Genomic DNA, 12,647 nt, shown 5'->3' with positions numbered 1-12,647 from the left:
ACAGATTTGACAATGGTTCTAGACAAATACTTGACAATATAGCAACCAAATCTGTAGTAGGGATGCAGTGTAGAATACTGTTGTGCCAACTGAGTAGTGTACTGAGTAACACAGAGAAGTAGAGTAGCAGAGAGAAGGATGTCGTGAGAGTCTCGTGAGGTGTTGGAGGATGAGGTAGAATACTGTTCAGAAGAAGAAAAGAACACCTTCTTCACACCACCTTATGCCCACTGGACTTGGCTGAACCTTCCTAGAGGGTGACACAGGCCCCAGACCTTATTACCTGGGATGAGTTGAATGCTGAGGATTTCCTGCTGACACGCGCGCTACGAGTTAGAGTTCATAGGCTTTGCGCAACTTTGCTCTATCTAGATCAGTTCCTAGCTCTTTGGCTTTAGTGGATACTGTCCTGCTCTGTTATTCTCCTAGTCCACGACATGGGTTGAGGTTGCCTCTGACTTGTCCTCTCTTAGAAGGGGTTTAACAGTGCATAGTGCTGTGTAGCATTACTGATAAAAAAAAAACCTGCTATCTGAGTCTTGTTTTGTCTTGCTTCCTACTCACACGAGATTCTAGCTAAGACTTACCTTAGAGGGTATGGGGAAATGGCAAAGGGCCAGAGCCCAGATGCGACCACTGCAGAGAGCTATCTAGCTTACGTCCTTCCTCCACAATGTCCAATACGAAAAGCCACACGCACCTCCTCCACCCAAGTGACTTCCTTCCTCCCAGCATATCCAACGTGCGCTGTGAGGGGATGAAGAGTGCAATAGAAGAAGCAAAGAGAGAGGTGATAGGATAGAAGAAATACAAGTTCCCATTGGTCTACAGATTCGGGTAATACTTCAGCTGTGCAGCTCCCAAATACACATAACTAATAGAGTGACATCTAGTGGCGAAACTTTAGTACGTCTTTCATCACCACACAAGTACAACAAATACAGACTTTTGCGAAGAAGGGTGTATATATTAGCAACACCTGTGGTAGGACACTACATATATATATACAGTATATATATATATATATATATATATATATATAAATTTTTAATTTTGTAAACTTTTTTGAAGTTTGTATAGTCAGAGGATTAGAATATTGCTCTGTCCATTCTCTATGCTTTACACTGCAACTCTGATTATAACTTTATATATTCTTAAAGGGAATCTGTCCGCACCTGTACCCGAGCTGAGGTGCTGACAGTGTGCTGTAGGTTGTAGTACATCAGTTAGCAGATTGGAGAGCTGGAGAAAGTCCAAGTGTTTTTGGTTGGTATCAGCAACCAACTCACCAGGGCAAGTGCTGGGGCCCACAGTGCCTCAAGGAGCCTAGTCTGGTGTTGTACTTTACAGTGTTTTTAGTGAAGCCCCCCCCCCCCCCAGCCGCAATATCAATTGCCGTCCTGTGCTCCACCTCTTGTGTTGCCCCCCAAGCTTTTCAATAGTGCAGGCTATCAGCCAATACATGCCCCCTGTCTGTGTGCTGTCAGTCTATGAAGGACAGTGGTACACCAAAGGAGAAAGGGGCAGGACCGAGCAGTGGAATAGAGTGGAGGAATCCAGGCACTGTGAACTCCACATCTACTTTACCCTGCTTTCACTACTACTACCACCCTTGCTGTCATTACTACTACTACTACTACCCTACTGTCACTACTACTACTACCCCTGCTCTCACTACTAATACTACTACCCTGCTGTCACTACTACTACTACTACCCTGCTGTCACTACTGCTACTACTACTACTACCTATTGTCCACTATCCACTGTCACCACACCCATGCTGGCCAGAGCCGTGGCCAGAATCATAGAGTACCGTTTCATGTCAAGGTGAAAAGCACATGGTGGTGGGCGGTGGGGGGGATGGGACACACGTATCTGCAGGGAAGTGGCCATCTTATTTAGAATGTTAGTGGATGATCTCCTAAAATACAAAATGTTAAAGGGTTCCTGCAATGAATAAAACTTTTGACATGTCCTCTGGTGGGCCAGTCCAACGCTGTGAGGATGCACGCTGAGTGGTTGGCAATCACGATCACCAGCAATAGAACATCAAGCAGCAGCTTTTAAGGAAACGTCAAAAGAGCTTTATTGCCTATCCATTGCATATCCAAGTTTCCATGTTTCGCTTGTACTTGGTCGAAACAGTGTGGTCAAAAAGTTGCTTGCACTTGGATAGGTAATTATGCTCTTTTGAAGTTTCTTTTGATGCTGCTGAGTCCTCTTCTTGATTCATTCATAGCACATGTCTTATTACACTGGGTCTCACTCCTCCTGACACCCTTTACAATCAGGACATACAAGAGGGGAAAGATACGCAGCAGCTGCATGTTTCTCCTGCTGTACATCTATCCTCGCCTATATCTCCATGACTTGCTCCACAAAGGGGCCCATCAGGGCTCTGTCACCCAAGGGCCCACAAAAACCTGGAGCCAGCCCTGGTCTCACATAATTGAGCTAAAAAAGGAGCTCCTGAGCTTTGAAAAATGGTTGTCTACTTGGAAAAAACCAATTAGAATACCAACATAAAAGGTGTCTTTTCAGTTTCTTAAATGGTTCTATTCTCCTCTATATATAAGATAGCACATAGGTGACCATTATGTTACGTAAATGATAAGTGACTTTTGATACATGCTATCACATGCTCAGAATTGTGCCAACTGTACAATGAATCATTACAATGCACAGATATATCATGTATCATAAATTCACTACTTCTCCTCATTCACATTACTTTGAAATCACATTGTGTCATCTTTCTTCTGACCGATGATCATGGTATGTTTCCCAACAATATTTCTCAACTATGAAATAATCTAACAAGAAACTTGACTTTGTATACTAACTATATCTAAGCAGCATGTCTATATAGGTTTTTGTATATACAGCGGTGCCTTGGATTACAAGCATAATTCAATCCGGGACCATGCTTGCAATCCAAATCCACTCTTAAACCAAAGCACATTTTACCATAAGAAATGATTGATATGCAGACAATTAGTTCCACACCCCCAAAATAATGATTTATTATACTGAATAACATGTGAAACAAATGAAACAAACATATAGAAGAAGCAGAATATGAGATATTATAAGTTACTGTACAGTAATGGAGAGGATGGGAAACCCAAGGGCTGACAGAGACTGCAGGGAGCATGAAGGAATAAGCAGGACAGATGTGGGCACATAATGCAGCACTCTTTGTTCAGGGAGAGAGGGGTTACAGCTATGGAGAGATTAACTCCACAATCCTGTCCCCTGATGTAAGCCCCAGCCTAAAGTGGATCTGCTAAGATTTGAAAGGTGAGGGAGACTTCCTGGGTCTGAGTACAGAGCTGTAGACCACGCTATGCAGACCATGCCCCTCCCCCACTCCCCCTCCCACCCAGTACAGGGAGCTCTTACACCAAAGCAATGCTCTTAAACCAAGTCACAATTTTGAAAAACTGTGAGCTCTTAAACCTTTTTGCTTTTTTTTTTTTTTTTTGGGGGGGGGGGGGGGGGGAGAGTAGTGGTCTTTGTATAGGGGTTATTCAGTAATATTATTGTGGTAATGTGTGGTCTTGGTCTGACAGTATTTTTTATACTGTATGTATAGTGGCATTCTCTACACAAACAAGAATAATTTACCCAGTCTTAATCTGAAGTGGCCTACTGTATGGATGAAGATGAGAAGTATATATAGACCAGGGAGCAAGAAGCGAGCAGCAATGAAAACTGTATTACATCACTGCTCCCTAGACATGTATTGTGGGCTGAGTGAGAGATGGCCTCTTAAAGGGGTTTTCTGGATAAAATGTACTGATGAGCTATTTAGAAAACCTCTCCTTCTGTAGAGAGTTCCTGTCTCAGACAGAGATGTCAGCAGAGAGCATTGTGTCAGATTGAAAAGAAAACATTTCCTGCAGAACATACAGCAGCTGATAAGTATGGGTAGACTTGAGATTTTTAAATAGAAGTAAATTACAAATCTATATAACTTTCTGACACCAGTTGATTTGAAAGAAAATATTTTTTGCTGGAGTACCCCTTTAACTTGAGCTGCAGTTATATATTGCTTGGCTAAAAAAAACTGAATGAAAAGCTGCCATGCCGTGTATGAAACCCCTCTTTGAATGCACTTTGTCATCAGTGCTTTTTTGCATGTGGCGGCCCCAGCTTTTGACAACTCTTACTAGACAATGCCTTTGATTTACATATAATAAAAATCATGCGGCCATTGATGAAACTCCCTATGACAGTCGGATGTAAAGCTGTGTGGGCAGGTGGTTCTTTTACAGCGTTGAAGGTTTTGGTAGCAGCTGTGATGTCATGGGTGCTTATACCTGTGCACTGTAGTGTCATGGTTTCCACTACAATGATTACCTTCCAGTCCCAGTTGTCCCCTGTATTAGCAAAGAGGAAGCAGGCGTGTTTGCAAAACTGACTTTTTACAGAGCTCCCCGTGATGATGCTTCTTCCTGTCTCTGTGACTCTTGTGAATTTCCACCTGCCCCCTACACAAAATAGGAAAGTGTGGAGAGCACTTGGTCGTCACTAGACTCTTAGCTTGGTACTGGATGGTCATGCACTTTGTCTGCTCTCTGTTACAGTTCCTGTGAAGTGAAGGAACTCTGGCTGGATACACTTGTGTGGTAAGTGGCAAATAACATGTATGACAATATAACCAAGCGTTGTATGAAAAATGAATGGGGCGGCATGCGACTGAATGCAGCAACGTAACAGATCCAAAGCTCTGTCAGATACGTTTTCTATATGGAAAAGTGATTGCTTCTATAAGGCTGTGTTCACACATGCAGTAATAAAGCGAAATGGCAATGGGAATTCATCATTTAACTGCAGTAATTGATCATTTAACCTCTGTCCAGCCATCCTTTATTGCCTTAACGCAATGAAACTCCAACGTGTGTGAACATAACCTAATAGTCATACCTAAATGTATCTACCTTCTGTCCAACGCTTATAATTCAATCACAATTAGCCGTCATATGTAAAAAACACGGTCGTATTTCATAACATGGTCCGTATTTGCGCAAACAACGGACGTTATTTTGCAAATAGCGGCCGTTGTTTGCATAAATACGGCCGTTGTTATGAAATACGGCCATGTTTTTTACGTAGTGTGAACCCAGCCTAAGTAATCACATAAAGTTTTGCCTGTGAAATAGCTATTCCATATGTGCAAGTTGAAGAGCTATAGTTCTGCCTGATACAACATGTGCTTATTGTTCACACCCCATGCCCGGCATTGCTTTTCAGCATTAATTCACCTGTATATTACAAATATGGTGCTAAATTAGTCATTATTACTATTCAGTATAGAAAAGAGATGATTTGCTTTTTGTAACTGAACTATTAGTGTGTTTTCTATGATGTGTATTATCGTGTATCAGAGACTTCATAGATTCTGAGCACTGCTGTTCTGGTTGCATGAGGGCTCTAATCTGATAGCAGATGTTACAGAACACTGTGTACCTAATTTGCCGCTTACACTCATATAATGTTATTTTGATTGTGGTATCACCATGGGAGTTGCCTTGTGGTTCTTTTACATGCACTCATTCAAGCAGCACACACTTTCAGAGACTTGTTTTTCAGACTATAGAATTATTTGGTCAATGAAATGCATTGGACACATACTGAACCACAGAGACTGTTTGGCAACAAGCTTATAATAATGTATGTGACCCCCAGTATAAGTGTAATCCAAAATTAAAGGAGCAAAAATAGATGAAATGCTCTATCTGAGGTGCTTATGCATTGCCTCTAACCTCTGTGCACTGTTAGTAAATATACTTTCCTGACTGACAACGTTCATGTTCAAATAAGTCAAACAATATGGATACTTTTTGCACTGATTTTTTTTTCTTGTTGATTTGTTTTCTGAATGCAAAATGAAGAAACTAAAATAAAAAAAAAATTAAATCCCACAATTTAGAGCAGGAAAGTGATTACACACCAGCTCAGATTGTAGACAGAGTGGAGAGAATGCTTGGAGTACAGCTCACATGTTGTAGATGGAGAGGAGAGCAGATACAATTCAGTCTGCAGGGAGATGGGCTTATATAGGTTGTGTACTAGTATGGAGAGACATTAGATTTCATATAGCAAGTTACAGGGGCTACAAAATAGAAACTAAGTATAAAACAAGGATAAAAAAAATAAATATTTTCAAAAAAGTCTTTGTAGACTTCAAAGAAGAACTCCTGGTTAAAGTTTTTTTTTTAAATTTCAGATCAACTGGTGATAGAAAGTTCTATAGATTTGTAATTTACTTATTTAAAAATCTTAATTCTTCCAGTACTTATCAGCTTCTGCATGTCCTGCAGGAAGTGGTGTGTTCCTTTCAATCTTACTGCTCTGGACAGTTCCTGATATGGACAGAGGTGACAGCAGAGAGCAGTGTGTCAGACTGGAAAGAATACACCACTTCCTGCAGGACATACAGCAGCTGATAAGTACTGGAAGAGTGGAGATTTTTTTTTTATAATAAAGAACTAAATTACAAATCTGTATAACTTTATGACACCAGGTGTTTTGAAAGAAATTGTTTTTTTTCCAGAGGTTCCTTTTAAACAAAAAAAAAAGCAGCAAGAGTACAGGCCAAAAACTAATACTAGATCAACAATTTCAGTAATCAGTAATTGTATAGCAGAACTGAAGTTTTACATATGTAGTGCTACCTAAGATCACCAGGTAACATGGGATAAAGTTGTTTGGATATACTGTATACTATATACCATATAGTTAATAGATTACCATAATAAATGTAGAATAGTGTGTATGCTTTTCATTTTGGACTTTCCAAAGAATCTTCCTCTGGTCCCTAAATTGTTTCAACTGCACTGGGTACAGAAAAGTAGATTTTTGTGTAAGTTTTAAATTTGCAACTGTTTTGTGCATAATGACATAATGTGTCACTATAAAGGTGTTATTAGCTGGTGGTAGACTATGGCGTGATCATTCTGACAGCTAACCACACCATTTCTGCTTCTAGGCAGATAAGAGAAGTTGGTGGCATTGAGGGCACTAGGGTCCCCTGTGCAGGATTACTGATGAAGGTTCTCACAGGCTGCAATGCTGTAAGTATTCTAACTTATACGCCTGGCATTTTATATACTTAGGCATAAACATCATCATTACATAATCCTTATGTCACTTTCTTTCTAGTCTAAAGCTCTTGTTGCCAACAACATGGATACCTTAATTGAATGTCATACAGAGGTGAGTCATTGATGTATGTTTTGTATGTGTTATGAATGGAGGAAGCAACAGTGAATATACTTCCCCTTACAGATAGAAAGAAAAAAGGACAAAGCCTAAGTGTCAGCTACTTCTCATTTATTTATGTAGTGTATTGTACAGAAATGGAACAAATAATAACCACAGGGGGGCAATCCATGTAAAGAAAGGCAGCACAGCAGATGATGTAGCCAGCTGCATGACAGCACCAGGAGGATGAGATTAGCAGGATACATAATGGAGTCCATTCACCATGCCTCTCAATACAAGCCTTGCCTTATATTACTATATAAGCCATTAGTGATAGTGTTAAAACATAAGGAATATTCTAGCATTATATAATAAAACATTGTTACATACCTTTTATCAATAATCAAAGGGGAACTTTGTTTTTTTTTTTTCTTTGAATTAAACTAGTGTCAGAAAGTTATACAGATTTGTAATGTATTTCTATTTAAAGATATTAAATCTTCCACTACTTATCAGCTTCTGTATGTCCTGCAGGAAGTGGTATATTCTTTTCAGTCTGACACAGTGCTCTCTGCTGTCACCTCTGTCCATGTCAGGAACTGTCCAGAGCAGGAGAGGTTTTTATGGGGATTTGCTAATGGGCAGTTCCTGACATAGACAGAGGTGGCAGCAGAGAACACTGTGTCTAACTGTAGAGAATACACCACTTCCATCAGGACATACAGCAGCTGATAAGTATGGGGGAACTGGACATTTTTAAATAGAGTAAAGTTACAAATCTGTATAACTTTTTGATGCCAGTTCATTTGAAAGATTTTTTTCTACTGGAGAATATATACTATATTGTATTTACATGTATTGTTCAGCCTCACAACACAACTAATGTATTAATAGTATTAGCTATAGAGGCCCAGTTTATTAGGTCTATATAAAATCTCCACATAACTCATAATTTCTTCATTCTAATTCATAGGAAGATGCCAAGAAATACCGGTTATTGGCAGACATGATCAGTGAGGAGGGCATCTGCCATGCCATTGGTGAGTATAATCAGCCCTTTAGGTATTAATCCATGTAAATGTGACTACTTTATAGAATATATAAGATCTAGTTTAGAACACATGGCCATGTAGGATTATAGGAAGATAATGATTAAACCCGACTACTTATGAAGTAGATTATTCTTCTTAGTTATTGTTTGAAGCCAAGCCCACACAACGTCAGACAAATAGTTTTGTCTGATTGAGGCCTCATCCCCTGCTTCTCTATAGCCATCTTTTCTTTTCTAGCAAAATAATGGCAATTATTTCTAAAGGAAATAAATAGCAATGAAATAATAGCTTTTATTTGGGCCCAAAATGATGGGCATAAAAAAATGAATAAAAACTGCCGTAAAATTGCCTCTCAGTTCTTTAGAAGTGAATGAAGTAGACTGGTAGTACTACACAACCTAAGGACAGGGGTGATGCTGTTATGGTGCAGCTATGTTTTTCTGATCCTGGATAACCCCATTGAGCAGCATATTCCACTTGTGAGAATTTATTTGTGTTCCTTCTCTCTTGAACCGTCTAGAAAGTAGCAAGAAGAGAAAAACCGTCCTCTCCTGGCCCTTTACATTCAGGCGAAGTTCTGCTCTCTCTGAGTCTTCAAGTCCACCCGAACTGAAGACAACTTTATTCGACCAACCATTGTCTATTATCTGTGAGGAGGACAACCTTCCAAAATCGATACTTGTAAGCACAAATTCTAGTTATTTCTTTACAGGAGCTATGTGACAAGAGTGCCCTAAGAGGCTGTATCTAGTAATGCAATCTCCTACAGAAGACAGTCACTGTGCGACACTTCACTATGTGACTCCACAACACTGCATTATGTGACTGCATGATGCTGGGACCTGTACATGACACTGCATTATGTGACTGCATGATGCTGGGACCCGTACATGACACTGCATTATGGGACTCCACAACACTGCATTATGTGACTGCATGATGCTGGGACCCGTACATGACACTGCATTATGTGACTCCACAACACTGCATTATGTGACTGCATGATGCTGGGACCCGTACCTGACACTGAATTATGGGACCCGTACATGACACTGCATAATGGGACCCATACATGACACTGCATTATAGGACCCATACATGACACTGCATTATGGGACCTGTACATGACACTGCATTATGGGACCTGTACATGACACTCAATTATGGGACCCATACATGACACTGAATTATGGGACCTGTACATGACACTGCATTATATGACTGCATGGCGCTGGGACCCGTACATGACACTCAATTATGGGACCCATACATGACACTGAATTATGGGACCCGTAGATGACACTGAATTATGGGACCCGTACATGACACTGAATTATAGGACCCGTACATGACACTGAATTATGGGACCTGTACATGACACTGAATTATGGGACCCGTAGATGACACTGAATTATGGGACCCGTACATGACACTGAATTATGGGACTCGTACATGACACTGAATTATGGGACCTGTACATGACACTGAATTATGGAACCTGTACATGACACTGAATTATGGGACTTGTACTTGACACTGATTTATGGGACCTGTACATGACACTGCATAATGGGACCCGTACATGACACTGCATTATATGACTGCATGACGCTGGGACCCGTACATGACACTGAATTATGGGACCTGTACAAGACACTAAATTATGGGACCCGTACAAGACACTGAATTATGGGACCTGTACATGACACTGCATTATGGGACCAGTACATGACACTGCATTATGGGACCAGTACATGACACTGCATTATGGGACCCGTACATGACACTGCATTATAGGACCCGTACATGACACTGCATTATGGGACCCGTACATGACACTGCATTATGGGACCCGTTCATGACACTGCATTATTGCTGGTACATTGGGTGGTCTGCTTAGTGGTAAAACATGTTAATGTATAGCAGTACACCAGCTAGCTCAGGCTCCCATGACCAAACCACTGCTTTGTCCATTGAAAGGAACTCTGGTAATGCTACACTATGAGGCATTTGTGAACTTTCTAGAGAGCAATATAAGATTTCATTCTGGATAATCTGAGCGCTCCCAACATATACCCCCTACTTATCGAAGTATCGCCCACATATAATCATACATTGGAAGTACAGCAAAAGCTTACTGCGCAGAATGAAAATGTACACGGGTAGAAAACCTAAGACATACTGTAGAAGACAAACTGAGCATACAGCAAAAGTCCAGACATGCCACAGCAATATGTCTTCTGATTTCCCTTCAGGACATATTAACTATCCTGAAAGTGCAAGGACCTCAGACGGAGGGGATTTTTCGCAAAGCAGCCAATGAGAGAGCTCGCAAGGAACTCAAAGACGACCTGAACTATGGAAGAGACATGGACTTGAAAAGCAAACCTGTGCACTTACTGGCGGTTGTATTTAAGGTAAACCTTGACTAGTATAAGTAAACACATTACCTTCAGGGAAGATGTAATGTAATGTTGCTTGTTTAACCTTTTCATCTAGCTGGAATCATTTGCCTTTAGAGGGCAGAGTCCTATCTAGGCTTTCCCAAATCTGGACAAAGATTTAGTTTCCTGTACTAGATCTGTATTTAAGCACAATGGCTGAGTGGCTTGTTGGCCCCCTACCCTATCACCCAGCACCTTGGACATATACACTGCCTACCCTATAGCTAAGGTTTATAGAACTCACAATCTGGATAGGAATAACCATAGTTCTTTCAACTTTGTTGATGAATCTTTTTGTCCCTTTATGGAAATGAAGCTAAAATAATATTCTTTCACTATTAGGATTTCTTACGAGGCATCCCGAACCAGCTGCTGTCCTCTGAGCTGTACAACATATGGATGTGTGCGCTGGAGAAGCCAAATGTGGAAGAAAAAATTGAGGAGATGAAATGGTGAGCACCACTGTAGCCTTTGTTGGGATGACTATTATTGGGGTTACTTCAACATATAGTCACTTGGGACCATAACCTTAATAAAAAAAAAGGTTTTATAAAGACTGGTGTCAGTAAGTTATACAAATTTGTAATTTATTAATATGGTCATATTAGCGATAATTGCTTTGTGTAATAGGGCCTTATTTCTCATCTATTTGCACTAAAGTGTTTGTCTCAAAGATCTATCGTTCCTTTTATAGCCAGCAACAGGGATAACTGACTGTCTGTGTAAATGGGGGGTTTTGTGAAAATTTTTACACTCCCGTTCCTGTTTCGTAAGGAAGTCTGTAGTTTCAGGCTTAAGCTGGAAGTTTTTAGAATGGTTTCACTAAGATTGCACAAATCCTGACCTCTCTCTGTTTCTCTTCTTTCAGCACTGCAGAGAAACTACCGAAACCAAATCTTATTCTGCTGCGACACTTGATCTGTGTCCTCCATCATATTAGCCGAGCTTCAGACTTAAACAAGATGGACTCTAGAAATCTAGCTGTCTGCATTGCTCCAACCATGCTCATCCCTCAGGTTGATAAAAACCTTCCTCTGGAAACTCAAAAGGAGCTGAACGAGAAGGTAAAGATGGCATGGCGACATACAGTGAATGTATAAGCTATAATGGTCCAGAAAAGGAGGGGCAGTCAACTGCTATTATTGACATAACAATGTTTAACATGAACCATGACTGTGACTTTAGGAAGCAATGACTGGTAAATATGGCTGCTCCTGATATCATACATTAAAAAAGCTTGTATATCATCCTGTAACTTTAGCCAGTTTTTAACCAGTCTAGCTATATGGCTGTTCTCCTCAGTTCCAACCTACTTCACTCACTGCTCTGTATTCAGAGCTCTCCTTCTCTTTTGGCAACTTCATTACAGTTCTTAAAAGGGAACACCGGAAAGTTTTTTTTTTTTTTTTTTCTCAAATCAACTGGTGTCAGAAATTACAGTATATAGATTTGTAATTTGCTTTTATTTAAAAATCTCAAGTTATACAGTAGTTCAGCTGCTGTATGTCCTGCAGGAAGTGCAGGGCATACAGCAGTAGCAAATCCCCATAGTAAACTCCTCCTGCTCTGGACAGTTCCTGACATGGACAAAGGTGGCAGCAGAGAGCAGTGTGTCCAACTGGAAAGAGCGCACCACTTCCTGCAGGAAATACAGCAGCTGATAAGTACTAGAAGATTGAAGATTTTTAAAATAAAATAATTTACAAATCTGTATAACTTTCTGACATTAATTGCCGGAGTGCTCCTTTACAAAAAAAGGGGAAGTCTATGTAAAGTTGATGAAAAAAGCTAAAAGAAACAATCTCAGAGAACTGGCTATGGCACAGCCTCTTGGGTTAGCTTCATTTTACACACCTCATGGTACATGTAGCTGAGCAGAGGAGCAGGCACCAAGGTGACCCCCCAAGTTTTCACCCCATAACTACCGTCTTTTTTATGAC

General features: G+C 40.4%; 1 protein-coding gene across 2 annotated transcripts in view; it reads left to right on the top strand.

Moving 5' to 3' along the window:
- TAGAP (T cell activation RhoGTPase activating protein) overlaps positions 1–12,647 on the top strand; it is a 72,288-nt gene that overhangs the window by 56,351 nt on the left and 3,290 nt on the right. The window contains exons 5-12 of one of the 2 annotated variants that reach the window (XM_069973761.1): positions 4,592–4,633; positions 6,997–7,081; positions 7,170–7,223; positions 8,185–8,251; positions 8,784–8,944; positions 10,519–10,680; positions 11,050–11,159; positions 11,576–11,771. In XM_069973761.1, the coding sequence (XP_069829862.1) occupies positions 4,592–4,633; positions 6,997–7,081; positions 7,170–7,223; positions 8,185–8,251; positions 8,784–8,944; positions 10,519–10,680; positions 11,050–11,159; positions 11,576–11,771 (877 nt within the window). Of the gene's footprint in view, positions 1–4,591; positions 4,634–6,817; positions 6,871–6,996; positions 7,082–7,169; positions 7,224–8,184; positions 8,252–8,783; positions 8,945–10,518; positions 10,681–11,049; positions 11,160–11,575; positions 11,772–12,647 lie in introns of those variants that run through there. The other variant, XM_069973760.1, reaches the window with a different exon arrangement.

The sequence above is a fragment of the Dendropsophus ebraccatus genome, chromosome 6 (assembly GCF_027789765.1).
Source record: "Dendropsophus ebraccatus isolate aDenEbr1 chromosome 6, aDenEbr1.pat, whole genome shotgun sequence".
NCBI lineage: Eukaryota > Metazoa > Chordata > Amphibia > Anura > Hylidae > Dendropsophus > Dendropsophus ebraccatus.
The sequence above is the reverse complement of the archived record's forward strand: the minus strand, read 5'-3'. Positions and strand labels throughout refer to the sequence as shown.